The sequence below is a fragment of the Adiantum capillus-veneris genome, chromosome 12 (assembly GCF_014529385.1).
Source record: "Adiantum capillus-veneris isolate H3 chromosome 12, ASM1452938v2, whole genome shotgun sequence".
Taxonomy (NCBI): domain Eukaryota; kingdom Viridiplantae; phylum Streptophyta; class Polypodiopsida; order Polypodiales; family Pteridaceae; genus Adiantum; species Adiantum capillus-veneris.
In genome coordinates, this window is record NC_140942.1 from 1,185,072 (window position 1) to 1,208,232 (window position 23,161).

General features: G+C 43.3%; 1 protein-coding gene across 6 annotated transcripts in view; it reads right to left on the reverse strand.

Moving 5' to 3' along the window:
• The window catches only part of LOC147445203 (uncharacterized), a 50,292-nt gene extending 27,686 nt beyond the window's left edge, over nt 1–22,606 (reverse strand). Inside the window, exons 1-5 of one of the 6 annotated variants that reach the window (XM_086524755.1) lie at nt 22,312–22,538; nt 22,191–22,236; nt 21,374–21,438; nt 21,241–21,289; nt 4,150–4,236 (exon numbers count right to left, since the gene is read on the reverse strand). In XM_086524755.1, the coding sequence (XP_086380881.1) occupies nt 4,150–4,236; nt 21,241–21,289; nt 21,374–21,438; nt 22,191–22,236; nt 22,312–22,388 (324 nt within the window). In that variant the 5' untranslated portion in view covers nt 22,389–22,538. Of the gene's footprint in view, nt 1–4,149; nt 4,237–21,240; nt 21,290–21,373; nt 21,439–22,190; nt 22,237–22,311 lie in introns of all 6 variants that reach the window. The other 5 variants (XM_086524753.1, XM_086524757.1, XM_086524754.1 and 2 more) reach the window with 5 other exon arrangements.
• Between the last annotated feature and the right edge of the window lie 555 nt (nt 22,607–23,161).

A 23,161-nucleotide genomic window follows, 5' to 3' on the forward strand; every position in this document is an offset into this window, starting at 1 on the left:
ACTAGGGATTGGCCATCCTAAGAAGATTGCACTTCATCATAGCTTCCAAGCATTTTACAACCAAATTACATCCATTCCTAGTGTTTTTAAACCAAATCAGCAATCAATTGACTCCACTATGTAAATCCTTAGTAGTTCAAATGTTATCCAAGATTCATCAAAAATTCAAGACTAGTACCGGGTAGTGTAATACATCAAGCAAGGTAGTTAAGAACAAACCAACCATGTAAAACACCTAAGGGGATACTTATATTATAACCTTCCTAGCTTTGAAGCAAGGAAAAAGTGAAAGCGAGGTATCTTTAAAAGACAAATCTACTCAAGCTATGTGTCTTTTCCTCATTCAAAACTTTCTCAATAAATCCAGTGATCACACGACGTCATAACATGAGTCACTAAGGAGATTAGTGAGCCAATTCCAAAACCAGTTTCTAAGGCAGCCCTACAAGCAAGCTAAGATCCAGTTACAGAAGTTTAGCCATAAGTATATCAAGTTAGTAATGGTCAGAAGTGATTATGGCCAAGCAAAGCAATTTCAAATTTTTTCAGAAAAAAATCTAAATTCTGGTATCATTACAGTCTTTTAAATTCGTTAGAGATATGAGCCAATCACTATAACCATAATGGCCCCTCAAGAAATACTTTTTATAGCCAGAGGGAGAAGATAACAAAGCAAAAAGTTGCTATCAAGAAAATGATCAGAACTAGTGAGTGAAGCCAATGTGCAGTAACCCATCAAGCAATAGAGCAAACCGGCTTAGATAGGTAGTTCATCAGAATTTTACAAATTACTACAAAAATCAGCATGGTATTTTCATCAGAATTTTACTACAGAAATCAGCATGGTTAGGCCAATAGGGCAAAATTCCCCCAGCCGTTCATGGTTAGAGATCAGCATGGTTAGGTTAAAAAGGTAAAATTACCCAGCCAGTATGCAGCCACTCAGTAAAAAAACCTGAGAACATTAGTATAATTATAGTGTTCCAGGTCCTGAGCAAAACCTTACAAGTAAAGCACACCAGAAGTCAACACCAATGATCAGATCGTTTCAAAGCCTGGCTAGAGCAACAACAGTAACCACTACTGGAAACCTTGTTGAAAACCAGCAGTAACGAGTAAGTAGTAATCAAGCATATGTCATGAATGCCCTAACACAGCCAAACAACTTTCAATTCAAGCCTAAGTAATGCCAAAGCAATAAAACAGCATATCTTGGATGCCTATGAGCTACTACTATGAAGAAAAACATCAGAAGGTACACAACCACAAGTTTTTTTGTACATAGCAGAACAGAAACGATCAGTAAGGAGCAAAGTAAATGCCCCAGTTCCTTACATTATAAAATAGCACTTCCTCATTATCAAGAAACGCAACTTTGGAGGATGAGAACAGCAAGGTTTTTCAAAAACCAGGGTAAGCAAAACAAGCCATTGATGTCAACAAGAGGGCACACCAAGAGGGCCCACAACCAGAGAATCGTAAAAGGAAATCATATCCATACTAGTAGAAAAAAATGGGGCAAAAAATCCATCCTGGAAAATAGATCATGCTAAATTCCAATAGCTGAGTATCATCAGGATTTTTATCGACAAAAAAGAAAAGCATTATGGTGTTTCCAAGGATCCCCCACACTACTCTAAGCTTAAATAACCAGGACTATGATAAATCCTTTGTAAGGCTTAGTAAGCAACATATGCGAGCATCATGTTTGAAAGACAAATCAAATCAAATCCACAATGCACAGGTGTATCAAGAAAAGTCAAAAACAACCAGCACATCAGCAAGCCAACCAGTTAAGGTACCTACCAGTCAGTCACATATCATGAGTTAAAGGAGTTACGATAGGTTTCAAATGATTAAAAAGAATAGCTCAAGAAAAATTGCTGCCAGTCCTGAAAGCAAGAGTTCAGAGATTCAGACAATCGCCCTTATTCAGGATAACACAAAAAAGGACATCCACATCAAGTGTGTTTTTTTTTAAATCCATATATCTAAGTAGAGACCACTGTCAAATAAGCACAGACCCTGATATAAAAGCCAGTATTGTCAGCGGATACTAATGCAAGCCAAAAATAACAAAAGATTTAGTGAGAATAAACATCATGAGGTGTTTTGTGCAACAACCAAGCAATTCAACAAGAGACTAATGCAAAAAATTACAATATAGAGAAGATTTCCAAGTATAATATCCTATCTAAGTCCTGTGCAGAATCAACAAGGCATTTGAGCAGAACTTTAGCCCTAGGAGCCAGGTAAAACCGAAGTCAGCAACCAGAAGGAGCAATAGTCCAAGCAGTAGTCCAAGCATGCTCATATAACCACTTCAAAAATTATAGTGCCATGCAGTAAGTATCTCACTAAAGGACAAAATTATGACCAGCAACAAACAACTATGAGAAGCTTTTCAATCTGAATACAGTCAGAACACAAGCATGATAACGTAGACTCCTGTGAGGAAGACCCTTCCATGATGTCAAAAAATGGGTAGAACCGCGACATATAGCAAGTCAGCAACCACCAAATTCTTTTACATACCGAAACACTCAATTACCATTGACAAGCACAACCTCGTCCTCTCACACTTTCTTAGCACACACATGAAGAAAACACCAGCCTAAGTGAGGGATGGAAATCAATGTCCTGCAGAGAATTGGGAAAGGAGCCAATCGGCACGCCAGATGGAGAGCCAGTAGAATATGCAAATAGAGAACAATTTGGGGGGGGGGGGGGGGGGGGGCATCCAAGCTCAGCAACATACCAAATGGACCAAGCATCAAGGAAGTAAGCAGGTGAAGGGGAAGGGGGGAGAGACCTCCCAAATCCAAAGCAAATGACTGCGTTGCAGCGGAGAGAGAGCCATGAGCAGAGGGAAGCACGTGGATGGGGCCGCCCAACGAGGAGGTAGGCAGCAATAACTGCCTTCCAAAGGCCACAGCTTTCTAGGTGTAAGATATAGAGGGTTTTGTTCCCACCCTGCACCTCTAAAAGAGGTTTAGTTAGGTAGTAGGCATGAGGTAAATGCCATGGAGCCAAAAACCGGCAAGAAATAAGGGTGGCCATTCCCAGGTAGGTGTGCAAAACGAGGTTAAGCATCGGCTCCTCAATAAAGGATAGGGCCCCACAACATATTTTTAGCAAAGAGTTAGAATAGTTTGTCCAAGAAACGAAAAAAGAAGGAGCTTTGGGCATAAAGCATATTGCCATACTTTTCTCAAGGGGGTTCGAGCTCGTCGATCGTCATGAGGGGAGAAGTGATGATCGATGCCATCGTAGCAGCAAGGAGACCGAAGGAACTAATATGATCAAAGCATTACAAGACCCCTCCAAGTAGAGGTAGAAAGTACAATGTAAAGACTATGCATACGCCAGATTCACCATTGAGGAAAGTGCAAGGTATATATTCATAGCAACCCATCAACTCCATCATGCATAGTATAAGCCAACCACTATAAACAACTGAAGGTTAGCAAGCTGAAGCAGCTACTAGCAAAAGTAAAATGACAAAAGAGTGTGCGTTTCTTTAAAGGGTCACTTGGCCAAGCACTGCATTTCGCTTATGAGGCTGGGGATATTACTCTTGATGCATACAAGATTTACTTTCCTCGAAGCATCATACAGCTCCACTTTTTGTACCTCTTCTTTTCCGTAAGTTTTCCTCTGTGTGAGGTTTCCCACTTGTAAATTAATCAAATCTGATTTACAAAAAGAAAATGTGTGTGTGTGTGTATGTGTGTGTGCGTGTGTGTGTGTGTGTGTTGGTGTTGTTTAACCAAAAGGAATTTCTCATCAACAGGTCCATACGTAAGACCCTACAAAGCTTGCAGCAAACTAGAGTCTCTGCCATCAAGATGCATCTCTCGCATTGTCCACCCACTACAAGCCTCCCCTAGGTTTACTTAGATTACCAAAGAAGAAAACAGTTGTGTTACTACCCCAAAAAAAGCTAATATATAAAAACAGACTACCAGAAAAAGTCTTTGACAGGCACAAAAGCAACCTCTTTTCTATAATGACAATCCACTTGATTCAATTGTTATGCACAAAAATTGTGCTACATTTACATTGTGGCCCTTAAATGTATGCAGTAATTCATAAATATGATTTTCCTATCAAGGACCTTACACAGCAAGATTGAGAACATCAACAAACCTGTTCTTTTCTTGGAGCATCATTTCTTAACCAACGACGACACAAAGTGTACAGAGATGTTGAATCAGAATCAGCACCAACTTTCACCTGCCATACCCAAAAAAAAAATGTTGCAATAAAAATATAGAAGTCTCTTCAAACTAATAGCAGAAAGCCCTCGCGCATGGCTCATAAACAAGACAGAAAGCAGAAACTAAAAAAGGTAGTATATCAATAATAAAAAAATAGTGCAAATAAATTCCATACATAAACACCTAATCAATTCATGTTCTGGATATAAAGGTTTAAAAAGTTACAGTTGTGACGATGTCTGTGTCACTTCTGAGAGAGAGCTTGTCTAACTTCTGAGAGAGATTGAGTGATTGGATGGGTGAGCATGCCATTTGAGAGAGATTACTCTCCTATGTCGTTAGATTTATGGGCTTTATCATATGCTTCTGTGTAACACCTCTTGTCTATTGGATGTCTAGGTGGTAGGAATCATGTGATAGCATGTGGAAAAGACACCTTAAGGGTGTAGGTACCCAAGATGGACATTTTTAGAGGGTGTAGACTCATCGAGAAAATGGCCTAAAAGAGCCCCCACGAGTTCTCTAGTGGATTTGGGCTGATTTGGAGCCTCTTCTGCTGTCATATATGATGTCAAATCTACTCCAATCTCTATTGTGTATATCATGTTAATGCCATCAATGGTTCTCTATTTTATCCTCTCTAATCTCTACAAATGGTATCAGAGCCATTAGTGGTGATTAGCACCTCCTAATCATCTAGATTAAAATCCCTTTTCTAAACGTTACTAAATTGGCTTTATCTGACAAAAAAATAATTCTAAATGAATTATTGGATTTATAAGTGAGAGAGGGTTTTCTCGCTTGGAACACCGGGAAACAATAATTCTAAATGAATTATTGAAATTTTAAGTGAGAGCGTTTTTCTCACTGGAGACATCCAAGTATAGAGTATTTCTAGGGCATCATTCAAAGTAATGACGGGAGCACTATGAAAGGGAATATCTGTAAGGCCACCAGGAACGGGTACTTCTAATGCATCACATTGGATAGGTGACAGGGAGCATCGAGAAGAAGTATTCGACCATCCGGAAACGGACATCTCTGATGCGTCATACGATGGGTGACATAGAGCATCGCGAAGGATATTGTACCGTAAGTTCGGTAGGAAAGAACTAAGTGATGGGTATTCATGATGCGTCACAAGGTGGGTGACAGGTGCATCGGAAAGGGAATATCAATAGTCAGGAAATAATTCCGGACTGTGTTAGAATTATGCACAAGGAAACTTTGAGGAAAAACGGATACTTTCTGAGAAAGCGGGTTGCTTTTCGGGAAAGCAGATGCTTTGAGGAAGTCTATGTCTGCATTGCAAATGTGCATGTGATTGCATCCAAGGACGCCTAGGAAGTACTGTGAAAGCTTTGTTTTTCACTTATAAGGTTTTATTGAGTTTTTGGGCAGATTCGGACTATTTTTAAAATACGCCGGCCGCCCACTTAATAAGTGGGCAGCCATCTGAAAAATAAGCCAACAGATCAGCCAATGTTCTCTCTCTCTCTCTCTCTCTCTCTCTCTCTCTCTCTCTCTCTCTCTCTCTCTCTCTCTCTCTCTCTCTGGCAGAACAGCGCAAAAAAAAAAAAAAAACCGGGCCGCGATCTCTACGGGGGCAGCCAGCACTCAGCTATTCTTGCCGTGGCCAGGGAGATATAAAAGCATCATACGCCCTCTCTCAAAGGAGAGGTTGCCAGCGTCAGCAAGAGGAGACTCTGCCGCCAGAGATCGTGAGACTACAAAGCATGGAGGTCACTTTTCCCACGCAAAGATAAAGAGGTATCAATTGTGGATTCGCCATACGAATTGTTGTCCCGTGTTTGTGTGTGTTTGCAGGTGTACTTCCTCTTCACGAGAGAGTAGGAGCAGAGGAATGCATGAGCCTCTGCAAGAGAAAGCGCTCTGAGGAACTAGAGCCAAATCAGTCCCAAGGGTTTCGTACCCGAGTTTGGGAAGTAGATCCACGGATCGGAGAGAGGTAGTCTCTCAAGTTGTGGTTCGGAAGTTGAGATTTCCAAGTACGGACTTCGAGTCCGGGAAAGCAGAGTTGTTCTGCGGAAAAAGGACTCTGGAACATAGTAGGAAGAGAGTTGCAGGGATGCCATGCCCTGAATCTGGAAGGTGAGATCCAAAGGCGAGAACCTTGGTTCTCGAGGATTTGGAATAAGGAACAGAAGTTCCTTGGAATAGAGTTTTGCCCTAGGAATAGGAAGTTGAAGCTTCCAAAAACCATCAAGTTTTATTCTAGACTGAACGTGGTAATACGTTCGGTTCAAGTGCTTGTATAGACTTCTCCTCAGTAATAAAGATACTATTACGGGGGGGGGGACCAGCCCATCTTCTGGTCCCCAGTACTGTGTCGATCTTCTCTCTCTCTCTCTCTCTCTCTCTCTCTCTCTCTCTCTCTCTCTCTCTCTCTCTCTCTCTCTCTCAGTATATCCTCTGGCTTCAGTAATAAGTGATAAATCCTATTTATCCGAATATATTTTATATTGCTATGCGCTCCCATTTGTGACACTAGATCATGTAGCACCTCTCTTTGTTTGCCATCTTCATTGATCCATAACTCCATTGCATCTTCACATAGCTGCACTTTAATTTCATTTCGCTAAATTGCCCTTTTTTATGGAATATGCACACGCCGTGTACCATTGCCCCCGCTAGGGTGTGAGCTAGTGAAGAGAAATTGAATAGCTTTTATTTTCTATAGAATAGGTTTTTCTTGATCCCCTCTGCAACACCTCCATGTTTAGCCATTAAGCTCTGATTTTGGAGCTAATTAGCCCATAACCATTTCATTAAAGAAATTGTGTGTGTGTGTGTGTGTGTGTGTGTGTGTGTGTGTGTGCTCCTTGCTAGCCGATAGTCAAAAGGTTTAAAATTGGAGAAAGTTCACAAGCCACTCATGTTGGCACTTGGTTTAGTGCATTCCAAATAAGGTTTGGGGCCCCATGGGGTCATGAAAAAGTGGTTTCTTATCCATTAAAATCGAAATTTTCTTTTTCCCTTCAAAAATTGCCGTGAGAATTCTATTTCTTTACTTTTGGACTCACCATCAATGGGGTTTGAAATGCTTGCTAAGCGTGTATTGTCTTCATAAATTTGAGCAAGTTTAATAGCATCTTCTAGTCTTAGGAGCATTTCTATTTACTTCTTTTTTTAAATGTTTATATAACCCTGATGACCCTCTTTAGGGCCTAGAGGTACGACTAAGTGTTGCTAAGGTTGATGCAGCCAAATAATATTCGCTTAACAACGACACAACGGTGGACGGGATGCAAAAAGCTCAAGCTTAGGGTATCGTGCACAACCAGCAGCTTTGGACGGGGCTTAAGGGAGTCTATGATGCAAGAGGCACCAAACAGCACATGTAGCAAGGCCTTGAACCAGGGGCAGCCGAACACGGTAGCTTCAAGCTAAGGCAAGAGAGCAACGGCACAATGTGAACCTCCCAATTGATTGCAAAATAAAGGGTAGCAACATGAGGACAAAAATTCTCTGTATATACTCCCAAGGGGCAGCAAACCAAAGGATGGCATCCTCAACACGCAAGCATCGAAGCAAATAGCAAACTCGTAACACCACAGGAAGTATGGCACAAGGAAAGAGGCTGTGAGAAATGAACGCCCGGCTTGCTTCATAGGATCATCAATAGACTACCTAGCAGAGCTTGAAGCTCGCACACACACACACACATTTTTTTTTTGGTAACTGCATTTGATTAATTTACAAGTGGGAAACCTCCATAGGAGGAAAACCCACAAGAATAAGTCGATACATAAGGGTGAACACCAATGTGTTCAAGTATGAAAAGCTTTAAAAGCAAACATAGGAAAGTTGATAAAGCTCATGCGATAAATCCCTAGCATCGAGGGCCAAGCAAAAGGATTGCCGAAGCAACATCTTGAAGTAGGGGAAAGGGTCCATATCAATGCGGTCAAACATGTGGGTATTGCGTGGGTGGCAAATACTCTAGTAGGTCCAATATCTGACCCATGTGAAGAAAGCAGCAAAAGGCTTTATTGCCGATGACATAAATCCAAAAAGCCAAAATTTCTTTTGAAACACCTCTGAGGGAAAAAGGAGACGCATGAGTATAGAAACCCGAGCAATAAAAGCTCTAGTACTGCGACAATCCCAAAGCAAGAGTTTAATATATTCTTCAGAAGCGGAGCACCGAACACAACGCGAGGAGTTGAAGCGATGCGCGCTCAAAAAAGAACCAACTAGCAACACACCCATCAAGCAATGCCGTAAAAACAAACGTTCCCTAAGAGGCAAGTGGCTCTTCCAAATGGCTATAAGGGCTTTTCGCCACCACTTTGTGGAACGTTGTAATGACCATAGGGCATTGCAGTGGTCCGCAAGCCCAAGGATCAGGCAACAAAATATTGTAAACCTGGCGAGCAGAAATAGTAGTGAATTTCAGATGTTGTAGTCTCCAATCCATAAGATGGCATCCATCAGCTAGAGCTTGAATGGGGAGAAAGTAGGCCATCATGAGCTGACTCTAGAGAGATGGATAATGCATGCCTAAGCCAAAACGGCGAGCAATCTGATCAGAACGAAGCACATTTCCTTCTGAATCCACGACATCATTAACCACATGCAACCTACGACTAGAAAGAAAGTAAACGTGTCGTGGGAAAATGTCCACCAAAGTTAGTGGGAATGAATACTCCTTCCGGCTCTGTGCGACCGACCCATGACAAATGTAAGGTGACCTCTTTCCAATTCGATATCAAAGCAGAGGTGAAAGGACAACTAGAAATACATCCATTCGATTTCCCAAACACAAACTCCCAAAAAGATGATTGCCAGTGTCCAAATAAGGAGGTAACCACATGCTCACATAACAAAGCAACCATCATTGTCCATGGTTGTCTCTGCTCGACAAGTGTGGGCAAAAGCGATGCTTTGCGAGCAAGGGCATGTCTATGCAAATCCAAGATATCAAGACCCCCAAAGCGTTTTGGGCAGCAAATCTTTCCCATCGGCATCATCCGCAAACCACATTTGTTTGCCTTTGTCTACTGTAAATGCGATAGTATTGACGACTAAAGAGAGGTAAGTCGGTGATGCGGCCCAAGGCAACAAGGGCAAATAGAACTAAACATATGCCATCATGATGCTCTATACAATGCAGATTTTGACATGTAATGGCCAGGTAGACAATTTCCAATATTGGAGTTTGGGAAATCCTCCTTTTAAGTGCCTCAAGAGAGACAAAGGCAATACCAGTAGCAATCCGTGTAGCAGACTTGGACACCCCAAGTCAAAAATCTCATGCAACACAAGTGAGAGAAATTGAAAAATAACTTAATGACAACTTGTGAATGTGATTTAGTTGTTCAGTAACTGTCTTCTATGTGCAAGTGCTAAATATGTGTTGTCTAGTGCGTCAATACTCAGAGTCATTGTCCACTGGACTAGTTTTTGGCTTATGTTGGTTTTGCAGGTGTAATCAAGGGTGATTACACTTCTTTCAAGGGGAGGGGGTGTCACAAAGTGATGACATGGCATGTCCGGTCGGACAAACCCCAATGAAACTGACATATCTAAAAGTTACAAGTTGTTCCAACTTATGGGGTCCCGCCCGATGGGGCCCAAGGGACAAGAACATTAAAAAAAAGCAAGGACCCAATTTCGTCTGAAACTTGTTGACGTGAAAGTGTCACGGGGACGTGGCAACTGTTAACTATGTCACGAGGACGTGGCAACTGCTAACTTTAGTTGTTGGTTTCTTTCCAAGGGGTTTTGTTTTGTTTTTCAAACCCTCTTCTTGAAGTAGCAAACGGTCAGACATTGCATGGCCAATGTGAACGGTAGTTTCACCCGCAGATAGGTAGTGGTCGGCACTGGAATTCGTATGGTAAGAGGATGTCTAGGCTCAAAGCAAGATCATATAGGTCCCCCCGTCGCACTTAGCAAGTTGGTGGATACTAGGAAGTGAACTCAATTAAGGCGTAAAGTCAAGGTGGGACTACCAACAAAAAGTATCCGACAGTTGGGCCACATTGCACTTTTGGATGCGGTCCCAATGAGGATAGATGGTCAGAAGACCAGTGAGAGCCCAACGGAAGCATCTACTAAAATTTAGGGAACTGCTATTTTGGGCCGTGAAATGTGTTCGCGTCATTACCTCCGATATGACTAGGGGAACATTTTACAACTCTACCACGAAGTCAACTGGGCAACCGGTCATGATATTTTTAAGCAACGAACCCAAAACGGAAAAATGCTTGTAAATGCGCCAAGTGGCAAATTCTCATGCACTTGCCTCTTCCAGAAAAATGGGCGCTGAAATTTAAGCTGGGAGGAGCTCCATTATGCATTTTGTCACAGGTTAAGAGCTATGGAGTGCTTCCTTTCCCTCTCATGTACAGTGTGGTGCTAGGAGTGATGCCTTGCACACTACACACTGCTCTCTCTCTCCCCTACGTGCAATTATGTGATGCCCCACAAGAGGGCTCCTCATTTGACTGATGTACAACTATGTGGGTTCATGCTTTTGTGCTGAGGCAAGAGCCTCCTTGAGCAGGAACAGGGGTAGCTAGCTGCTACTCCAAAGCAGGCACTGGTGAGGGTCATAACCTCACCATACAGGTGCAAAATCAACGCTGTGTATGCGCTATAATTTTACTGTTTTTCAGCCATACGGACGCCAGAACCTTTGGGAATTGTGCCCCACTGGCAGAGTACAGTTAGGGGACTGTTTGGGGCTGAAAACAGGGCAAAAACCAGTAAATACAGTGTGCTTAATTTTATTGTTTTTGGACAAAAATCAGAGGGTATACGCCAGTAGAAGCGAGTTCCAGCAGGGGAATTGGTTTCGCGCAAGTTTAGGGGCTGTTATGCTGCCGAAATTTGGCCAAAACAAGCGGTATCTAGTGGGATACAGTCAAAGGATTCCCAGGACTCTTCTTTGTACTTTACCCTCCTAAAGAATAAAGAAATACTGAAAGGGGCGTCAATTTTGGGGCCTACAGGTTGTCGGCGTCTGCTCGGAGCATTCTAGCTTCTGAGCCGTGTGTGTGATTAAGTGCTAATTCCCGTTACAGGTCTCCTTTGCAAAGGGCTCTGTGTGTGTGTCTAAAGTAAAGAATTTCGGGTGAAAGCCAACGCCTACCGCCCTACGGGCCGGTTTCACGGTTCCGTCGCCGGGACATCAATCACTTTTTTCCTTAAAGAGTGAGCTTGGATTGTTTAGGGTAGAGACACAGAGTGCAAGAACGCGGGGATTACACTATGGCCGACAAGGGGAAGGGAATTATGGAAGAGAGTCAGGCAAGAGATTCCTATGGTTTTTGAGATTGGCGAGAGCTCACGGCCACGTCAGTCTATACCTCCTGTCAACGTGAATGTCCCTCCAGTAGTACAGGGCTTTATGACTGGGCAACGTGAGGATGATGCGTTCAAGACTCAGTTGGTTGCCGCGGTGAATGTCTTTTCGCAACTGGTGCAGAATCCGAGGTTTATGGAATTCTTGCAAGCGCCACCAATGCAACAGCAAAATAGGCAACCTACGCCGTGTACGGAGCTTGTTGATGCTCAAGCCCAGGTACTTCATGTGGCGCAGGAGGAAAGGGAACACTCGCATGTTGCGGAGTCGGAGGCTCCAAAGCAGGTTCCTCCCGTGCTTGAACAGGTGGCTAGAACGCCTATTCCACAGGTTATGCCAGTTCAGCCCGCCACCTTTCAGAGCCAGCATGCTGTCTTGAATGGACAGTGAGCTGGATACCAGGCTATGCACTCAGTTTTTCCACCACCCACAGTACATCCTGGGTATTTCGGGGGTGGATCAGTGTTTCAAAGTATGGCTGGTTATGCGCCTGGAAGTCAGCCGTACATGCCATGAACAGTGTTCGGGGGTATACAAGGCATCATGCCAAACCCCATGTATGGTAGTATCGGCATGCAGCAAGGTTTCCATTGCAACCAGGGCCAGTTTGGGGTGCCACAGGGTCATTTTGGCATGGCTGGTTTTTCTGGACAGCAGCCAGATATCGCACCTCTGACGCAAAATGTGAATGGCCAACACGTGCCGATCATGCCTACTACAGTGCCCATGTTGCACACCATTCCGTATGACAACTTGGGGGCACTAGAGAAGCCAAAGGCCTACAAAGAAGGTGGTGCAACGGTAAAGTTCAGTACCTTCAGTGGTTTCGAGGATAAGACAAAGGCCCTCACTTTCCTCCAACAGTTTGATACAGCTTATGCGGGAGGGAATTTTACAGAGGCCTCGAAGGTCAAGAAAGCTGCCACTTTCTTAAAGGACAATGCGCTTACATTGTGGACGACATTGTTAATGCAAGGACATGCACCCGCCACTTGGGTTTACTTCAAGCAAATGTTTGCATCTGCTTGGCTGTCAAATGAATTTGAAGCCGACGTCATGACAGATTGGCACCAGCTTACTTCAGCTTTGTGCAAGAGCTTGCTGGAGTACAATAGGAGGTTTTGTAAAGCATTACTCTCAGTGACCTCCTACAGATTTGTGCCACTGACAGAGCAGATAGAGAATAGAGAAGTACTGTTGTGGGCTACCTAAAGGGCTTCGCGATTATTGTACAAAGAACAGAGTGGCTACCCTTACTCAGCTTATGGAAGTTGCGAACATTGGTCTTGCCTTGTTGAAAGGAGAGGACAGTGGATTTCCAAGCAGTGATAAAGGAGGGTAGCAAAAGAAAAATTCAGCGAAGAAGCCCTTTGTGAAAACGGCTCCTGATGCGTCACAGGGGTCAAAAAAGGCCACCAAAGACAAGGATTCAGCTGGGACTTCTGGAGCGCACGCAAAGAAACAGAAAAGGAAGCCTTTTGTGCGCAAGTCGCTCGAGGAAAAGAAGGTCCAAATGGCTGAGAACAAATGCTTTATATGCGAGCAGCCTGGTCACTTTTCTATCAGTTGTCCACAAAGGAAAAGGCCAGCTGACTCAGAGGATAAAGAAGACCAGAAAGGCAAGAAGCCAAAACCCACGGCAGGTTTAGTGCCAGACATGGTGGGTGACAGGCCCAGCATAGATGCCAGTGAGTTATGCAGGGCATGGGGTAAAGTTAGGGATCAGACGGCACTCATCTTCTTTGATCCAAGTGCCAAAGCCAACTTTACCTCACCAGAGTTAGCTATGAAGCTGGGCATCAGAGCTGAAGAGATGGGGTACACAGCAGAGGCAGGGTTGGCATGTCCTAGCCACTCAGAGTGTGTTACTCCCATCATTGGAAAACTACGTCTGCATATTCAGTCGTATGTGGACATTGAAGAGTTTTACATCATGCCATTGGAAGGTTGTGACGCCTTGTTGGGGATCCCGTGGATGTTCCGAGTGCATGGAGTCTTGGATGCCTACAACAAAAAGATCACTGTACAACATAGGGGCAAAACTCACATCTTGGATGTAAAGCTTAAAGGAGAGTCAGTCCCTATTGTATCTGCTTCTGCTATCACTTTTGTAATAAAGAATCATCTTTCTGTGTACTTGATTTTTGCACGTGATGTCTCAGATAGTGATCAGTCAAATTTATTTGTGTTAGATAAAGAAAGGTCAGCATTTTTACAAAAGTTTAGTGACTGTTTCTATGATTCATTACCGTCGCAATTGCCGCCAGAGAGACCTGAGGACCATCGGATAGATTTGGTGCCAGGGTGTAGCCCACCAAATAGACCTCCCTACAAGGTTAGTGCGGCGCAGCAGAAAGAGATTATGGGCCAGGTTGAGGAGTTATTAGAGAAGGGGCTGATTCAGCCTAGTTCTTCACCCTTTTGCTCCCCAGTGCTCCTAGTGCAGAAGAAGGATGGCTCATGGCACATATGTATTGATTACCGTGCGTTGAATAAGAATACCATCAAGAATAGGTTCCCTATTCCTAGAATTGATGATATTCTCGATCGTTTAGAGGGTGCTGCAATTTTCAACAGGATAGATCTTAAGAGTGGGTACCATCAGATTCGTATAAGGCCAGAGGATGTGCACAAGACTGCGTTTAGAACGACATTTGGTCTTTATGAGTTTCTAGTGATGCCGTTTGGGCTAACAAATGCTCCTGCCACGTTCAACAGAATGATGGACCGGATTTTCCGCTCGCATCAACAGTTCGTTGGAACGTTCTTCGATGACATGATAGTGTATTCGAAGAATGAAGAGTAGCATAGGCGTCACTTGACCATTGTGTTCGAAGAGCTGCACAGTCACAAGTTACTTGTCAATCCTAAGAAACGTGAATTCTTCCTCGAAGAGATCCACTTTCTGGGCCACATAGTCTCAAAGGATGGTGTTAGAATGGATCCCGCAAAGGTCAAAGCTATCAAGACATGGCCAGCCTTGAAGACTGTGCACGATGTCAGAAGCTTCTTGGGATTGTGTTCCTACTATAGAAGGTTTATCAGAAATTTTGCAGAGATAGCATCGCCTCTTCACGCTTTGCAAAAGAAAGAGGTCACTTTCAGATGACCCAAAAAGAGATTTCAGCTTTTAGTCTCTTAAAGAAAAAGTTGACTTCAGATCCAGTTATTGTTTTGCCAAATCTCAGGAAGTCATTCGTGGTCCAGTGTGACGCGTGTGGCAGTAGCATCGGAGCAGTGCTAATGCAAGATGGACGGGTAGTAGCTTATGAAAGCCGAATTTTGCAAGGGCCAGAGAGGACTATGCAAGTCTATGAGAAAGAGCTCTTGGCCGTGATTCATGCGCTTTCTAGCTGGAAGCACTACCTCTTAGGTGCTGATTTTGTTGTCCAAAAAGATCATCAGACCTTGCGATACTTCTTGACACAGTCAAAGTTATCCGAAAAGCATATGCGATGGGCAAACATTCTTTCCATGTTCCACTTCCAGATTATGCATGTGGAAGGCAAGAAGAATGTTGTGGCTGATGTGTTATCAAGAAAGCCACAAATTTCAGCTGTGTCAATTCCTTATCATCATGAGCTACATGACACGAAGGAACAGTATATTGCTGATGAAGATTTTGCAAGGATCTTTGAACAGTTACAAGAGGGGCAACATCACGAGAACTACCTCCTCAGAGATGGTTTTATGATGATGCATGGCAGACTTTGTGTCACTAGGCCACTACGACATAAGGTCATGGAAGAGAGTCATGTCCCACCGTATGCAGGGCATCGTGGCATTGATGCGACAGTTAAAGCGGTAGAGACATTCTTCTATTGGCCTACCTTGAGGAGAGATGTGGATGCCTTTGTGCGAGCATGCATAGTTTGCCAAAAGGTCAAGTTTGACAGGCAAAAGGAACCAGGGTTGTTACAACCACTGCCGATTCCGGATAAGCCATGGGAAAGCATTGCTATGGACTTTATCTTTGATCTTCCAAGGACGCCAACAGGGAATGATGGTATATGGACCATTATCTGCAGGTTCAGCAAGCAGGCCCATTTTATCCCTGTCGGGAAGAAGATAAAATCTGATCAGATGGCACGCTTGTTCATGTACAATGCGTTTAAGTACCATGGTATGCCACAATCGATTATCAGTGATCGTGATCCTTGCATGACCAGTTTGTTCTGGAGAGGATTGTTTGAGAACATGGGCACTACGCTTAAATTCTCGTCTTCGTTTCATCCACAAACTGATGGACAGTCAGAAGAGGCTAATTCTACTGTCTTAGATCTGCTGAAATGCTATGTGTCAGATAATAAGGGCAAGTGGGAACAGTATTTGCCTATGCTTGAGTATGCGTACAATAATACGGTGCATTCGTCTACTGGCAAAGCACCTTTTGAGATTGTTGAAGGCGGCAAAAAGGTTCCTCCCATTTTGCATACAAAGGACAAGATCTTTGAGGCAGATCGATATGTTAAGAACATGGATGAGATGTATAAGAAGATTAAAGTTGCCTTGGAGAAGACTCAGGCAAAGCAGAAAAAGGCTGCTGATCGTCACCGTCGTGAATTGCTACTATCACCTAGTGATTGGGTTCTGTTAAGGTTCGAAAAGGAAAGGTTAAAGAAAATGAAGGGCAAGGAACGGTTGTTTCCTAAGCTCAGCATGCGTTACTATGGGCCTTTTCAAGTGCTTGACAAGATCAGCGATGTGGCTTACAAGCTAAAATTGCCTGATGCGTGGAAGATTCATAATGCGTTTCATGTGAGTCTTCTAAGACCCTTCATGGGTGATGTGCCAGAAGATATGCCAGATGAGGATCAGCCAAAAGTTGAGGAACTTGATGAGATCCTGGTACTTGAGCAAGTTTTGGCACATGAGGACAGAAAAGTTAAAGGACAAGTTGCAAGACGCTATTTGGTGAAGTTCAAGAACTATCCGCCTATGGATGCAAAGTGGATGGAAGAGCATGAACTATCAGAGTCACCAAATGTATTGCAGCTTTACTATGAAGCCTTTGGGTTACAGCCTACTTATGCCCCAACCCAACGTGTGCAAAGGAGGGGTAATGATAGAGCTAGTACATCAAATGTACATATGAATTCAGTGTAATAGATGGAAATGACAGAAGTATGAAGGCCTCATTAAGTCAATTGTATCTATATGTTATGACCTTTCTTGCGGATACATGCGATGATAAAAGAGTGTTAATAGCACAAGATCATCAATAGCGTGTATTTATGGTATGCAATCGAGGACGTTTGCGATTTCAAGAGGGGGGTATATCACGGGGACGTGGCAACTGTTAACTATGTCACGAGGACGTGGCAACTGCTAACTTTAGTTGTTGGTTTCTTTCCAAGGGATTTTGTTTTGTTTTTGAGACCCTCTTCTTGAAGTAGCAAACCGTCGGACATTGCATGGCCAATGTGAACGGTAGTTTCACCCGCAGATGGGTAGTGGTCGGCACTGGAATTCGTATGGTAAGAGGATGTCTAGGCTCAAAGCAAGATCATATAGGTCCCCCCGTCGCACTTAGCAAGTTGGTGGATACTGGGAAGTGAACTCAATTTAAGGCGTAAAGTCAAGGTGGGACTACCAACAAAAAGTATCCGACAGTTGGGCCACATTGCACTTTTGGATGCGGTCCCAATGAGGATAAATGGTCAGGAGACCAATGGGAGCCCAACGGAAGCATCTACTAAAATTTAGGGAACTGCTATTTTGGGCCGTGAAATGTGTTCGCATCATTACCTCCGGTATGACTAGGGAAACATTTTACAACTCTGCCGCGAAGTCAACTGGGCAACCGGTTAGGATATTTTTAAGCAACGAACCTGAAACGGGAAAATGCTTGTAAATGCGCCAAGTGGCAAATTCTCATGCACTTGCCTCTTCCAGAAAAATGGGCGCTGAAATTTAAGCTGGGAGGAGCTCCATTATGCATTTTGTCACAGGTTAAGAGCTCTGGAGTGCTTCCTTTCCCTCTCATGTACAGTGTGGTGCTAGGAGTGATGCCCTGCACACTACACACTGCTCTCTCTCTCCCCTCCGTGCAGTTATGTGATTCCCCACAAGAGAGCTCCTCATTTGACTGATGTACAACTGTGTGGGTTCATGCTTTTGTGCTGAGGCAAGAGCCTCCTTGAGCAGGAACAGGGGTAGCTAGCTGCTACTCCAAAGCAGGCACTAGTGAGGGTCATAACCTCACCATACAGGTGTAAAATTAGCGCTGTGTATGCGCTGTAATTTTACTGTTTTTCAGCCATACGGATGCCAGAACCTTTGGGAATCGTGTCCCACTGGCAGAGGACAGTTAGGGGACTGTTTGGGGCTGAAAACAGGGCAAAACCAGTAAATACAGCGTGCTGAATTTACTGTTTTTGGACAGGAATCAGAGGGTATACGCCGGTAGAAGCGAGTTACAGCAGGGGAATTGGTTTCGCGCAAGTTTAGGGGCTGTTATGCTGCCAAAATTTGGCCAAAACAGACGGTATCTAGTGGGATACAGTCAAAGGATTCCCAGGACTCTTCTTTGTACTTTACCCTCCTAAAGAATAAAGAAATACCGAAAGGGACGCCAATTTTGGGGCCTACATGTTGTCGACGTCTGCTCAGAGCATTCTAGCTTCCGAGCCGTGTGTGTGATTAAGTGCTAATTCCCGTTACAGACCTCCTTTGCAAAGGGCTCTGTGTGTGTTTCTAAAGTAAAGAATTTCGGGTGAAAGCCAACGCCTACCGCCCTACGGGCCGGTTTTAGAAAGCATTGTATGGACAGCTCGCGATTTGCGCAAGTTTTTGACGTGGCATTCGTACGGATCTTCGTGATTTGTGTTGGCAGCTTTTGGCGCTAGGGAATTGAGACCATATGCTTTTGGACTTGAAGCTTTTCATGTAACTGCTTTGAGTAGAGAGAGAGGACACTCGGAGATTGTACTTTGCCAAGTGTATTTTTTTGGAGATAGCTTGGATTAGCTTGGTCTCGACTCTCAATCTTTCTACATTTATTCGAGGGGAGATGTGCAATGTCTCCTAGATTAGAGATGTTATGTCTCCTAGATTGAGAATGTGTAGCTGTTTGTCTCTTGGATTGGGGATAGTCTCCTCGATTGGAGATGTTCTTTTGCTCCTGGACTAGAGTGTGTAAGAGTTGTCACATATCATAGTCTAAACCCCAAGAGGAGGGTTGTTAGGTTTATGGACTTTATCCTATGCTTGTGTAGCAACTCTTGTCTACTAGATGCGTAAGTGGTACGAATCATATGGTAGCATGTGGAAAAGACACCTTATGGGTGTAGGTGCCCATGAGGTGCATTTCTAGAGGGTGGACTCATTTAGACTTAGGAAAGGATTCTTAAGATGGCCTAATAGAGCACCCACGAGGTCTCTAGTGAATTTAATGCCACTTATGATGTCATGTATGATGCCAGGTGAGATTCCTACTCTAGCTCTATATAATGAGCCTCCATGTATTCATTTTTATTCAATCTAGTAATCATTTTTGTGTCTACAGTCTACTCCAATCTCCATTGTGTAATTACGTGGTGATTATCATGTTAATGCCATGAATGGTTCTCTATTTTATCCTCCCTAATCTCTACAAGTGTGTGGTTGAAGGAAGAAGGAAAGTTTTTCTCTACGGCATCACTTATCTATCACACTGACACTCAAGAACGCGATCTGATTGTAGCCATTCTTGACTATTGGACATATAGAAATAAGTATATTATTCCATTTATTCCTGCTTATGCTATCACATGTTTACAATAACTGTAGCAACATGGTCGAGCTATGATAACCCCCAAGCATTGAACTTCAATTGCAAAATCTACACTATGCACGAGCATATCGTAAAGCATTTTCATTTAAAGATTTTAAAGGCACTAAGGATGCATGCACAATCCTTGCATGAATTAGTCAATTAGACGACTACTTTCACAGTGAGGATTTTTCTAAATGTGATATGATCAAGTGTGCAACCAATGATCACAAAGAAGCCCTCACTCACTAGATCTAGATGAGAAACCCAAGGCATGACCTCCAAGAGTCTAGCAATGCCTACATCCATTGTTTAGGATAGAGATCCTCATATGACCGGTTTGTTTTGGTGAGCTCTTTGTGAGAATATAAGAGCTTCTCTTTCATCCACAAATACATGGTCAATCTCAGTGATTCCCAGATCACAATTTAATGATTTTGAGTAAATAAAAGTGTTATGCGTCATATTATAATTTATAGGTCGGAGCGGGACTCTCACTTGGCATTGGTAGAGTTTGCCTACAGCAACAATAATGTTTGTACTTCCACAAGAACGCACCTTCTCAAATAGTCGAAGGTCGAAAAAGGTTTCACTAAAGATCATAGTAACAGGGAATGGCCATTTTCAGGTCCCCGATCCCATCCCAATTTCCCGTTCCGAATCCCAGTTCCGTGTTTCAAACGTGAGTACCTAAAACAGTGAATGGCATTTCTTGCATGTTGCCATTCCCCGTTTCGGGTAACTATGCTAAAGATGACATCTCTCAGACAAATCACTTTGTAGAAAATTTGGCTACATCTTTTGGCAAAGCGAAGGAGGCTTTGAAAGTCTCAGGAAAAACATAAGGGAAAAATAAACCTCATCGAGCTTTGAAACTTAAGTAAGGAGATTGGATTCTTCTTGGATTCTAAAAAGGCCAGAGTGAAAAAGAAAGGAAAGGAAAAGCTTTATCCAAAGCTAAGTATGAGACACTATGGACCTTTTCAGATCCCAAAGATTCAAGAAGACCAACAAATAATCTTTTTGTTTACAGCTGCCAGATCCTTTATGGATTCACAAGGCTTTCCATGTGAATCTTCTCTGACCTTTTCAAGAAGAAGTGCCTAAGGATCTGATTGCAGATGAGCAATTAGAAGTTGAAGAGTAACAAAGTTTGGCACATAAAAAAAGAAAGTAAAAGGTAAGATGATCCATATTTAGGTGGTGAATTATTCCCTTTTGGATGCCAAGTGGTTGTAGCAGGAAGACTTGGCAAATCACCCTTAGTTGTTAGAAATTCATCTTGAGGCTCCCACCCTGGAGCCTACCATTCTAAAAGCTCGAGCGCTTTCAATAGTTGAGTCTGACGCAGCTGTATGAAGAGGAGCTACTCGACTCCTATGCCAACAAATCAACAGAATTGGGTGTATTTAGTCATTTGGCTATGTTCTTTAGCATGCCAAAGCGCACAGCTGCAACATTTAATTGAGAGTGTTTACGTTTTCTTGCGCTCGAGAGACATGGCTCTATCCAAATTGATACGTTGTTGTTCTTTCAGGAGAAAAGTCTCCATGGAGTATGCACTAAAAATCTTTCTTAAAACACAAGGCTGCTCAGAGGTTTATTCCTCTCACTCCAACATAGCTTTCTCCAACCAAAGACTTCATAATGCCCCACAAAACGCTCTTCTATCCTGAGATACCCTTTGAATTGGGTTTGAATTAATCAACCATGCATTATCATGACACACACGATACTTCTGTAAGAGCACCTTTTGAGATCTTTTCCTACTATAAACACAAGTTTCTACGTAAAGAGTCCTCAAAATCCATAGCTTCCATAAGATTACAGACAATAACAAGGCGACGAGACAAACAAGCCACAAACAACAGTTGCAGGGAAAAAAAAGCATTGGTCAAAGATTGACCAAAACTACAAACATCAAAAAAACTGACCTTCCTGTCGTTAATGCTTACAACCAAAGTGCTATCTGCTGTTTTTTCTCTAGAAAACAGCAACACTTTTGTTTATTACTACAGGTGCCATCATCTCAACAGATACAAGATAGTATCAATGAGTAATTATTACCTTTGAGACGCTTCAGTGCTGATATTTGATTTTATATTGAGAGAGGGTTTTATACTGACATTATCCTACACCACAAACATCCAAAACAATTGGGTCAATAAGCTGAATATGAAAGGAAACTTGTCCCTGCTGACAAAAAATTGAGCTCACTAGAGCACAATTCAAGTAACAAGAAAGTCCTATCATACGTTTGGAAGCCATTCAGTCTTAGCTGGTTTCTCCTTTTATGGATCCAAGAGGTCCACTCAGGTGGGTTGCATCAATTGCCTTGTACCATGGTTAGGCAAGCGCTGCATGTAGCATTCCAATGGAAGTGCGCTGGCATCTCGACCAGAACCGTTTAAGCATCAAATGCAACACAATGTGTTCAACTTAAACATTACATGGCTTTCAAAGGACTTCATGGATGTTGGAATTTATTTTGTAGGCTAGTTATACATAGCAAACAAGCATCCCCTTTTTGCAATGGGCCCATAAGTGTCAGCACTATTGGCAAGTGATATAGGATTAGTTGAGCTTCTGCGCAGTTCCACGAGCGTCCAATGATCTACCCTACCAAAGGTATTGTCGCGGGGTTTTTTTTTTTTGGGGGGGGGGGGGGGGGGGGGGGGGGGGGGGGGGGGGGGGTTGCAGTTTCCCAGGTTGGGCACTCCTTCCCTTTTCGCCCTGCGGATGGTATTGTGCCACGCAAGCACACATGCTTGTTGCCCAGCATTAGGCAGGCGGTGTATAACCTCTCTTAAAAATCAAGTGCAGCATTTGCTCAATCAAACACACTTTTAGGAAACGCTATTTTGCGCACACTCAAGCTGTTTACCTGCTTGTGTTGAACGCCTGGCTTCACTCCTCGCTCTAAGCCAGAGCTGCGCGAGTATGAAGAAGTGAGTGGGAACGTGCAGCGCAAACCCACGATTGAGAGATTCGAAACAAGAGACTACCTGAAGGCCTCGGCGGGAGGAGCTTGCTGAAGTTCGCGCGAGGAAACTGCATCCTTTGAATCTTCTGCTTTCTCCATGTCCAGGGCAATTTGAACGACCAGAGAAGAGAGAGGGAGATGGCCTTTTGAAAAATAGGATCGCCGTTACCATGATTTTATTAGGCCCCTGTCACACACGTCCGCCCGGACGTGTGTGCGAATGAGCTAGCAAAAGCACATTGGCAGGGGGTTGTGTCGGTCAGAGCGAAAAGCCAGCCAATGATTTAGCAGCAGCAGTGAGACGCAGCTATGGGTTTTGAACTTCGATAGTGCGCCATCACCTTTGCCAGGAGGCTACATCTAATTGGTGCCATGCCAAGTAAAAAGTTAACATATAATAAGTTATCCGCCTGTGTGTGACACTATGGGTGCCCACAGGTACTGTTTTTGAGCATGTCCGCTCGCCTGTTTGTGATGGGTGGACATGAGCTAGGTTCACAATAACCGACAAAAGATGAATGAAAAGGAGCGTGACTTCTCCGTGGAGGCTATTTATTGGCCCAAAAGAAACTTGAACATTTCCAGAGTAATGAAAACACTTTTCAGCGGGGATTGGAGATGACGGTGGTTGAGCAAAATCCTGTGGTTGTGCACACAACGCCTCTACCATTATGTTGCAGCTAATTGGACATGAAAATAGAACGTATAGCGCTGCCTCCGCCTCTTGTGAACGAGGGGAGAGGCAACAAATAAAAAGTAGTGTTTCTCTCGTCGCTTAGTCCAAGTGCACCCGAAGAGTGTCTTTGTGAATGTTGGAAGCACGACCAACACGTGATAAAATAATAAAAACAAGAAATAATATAAGATGTTGA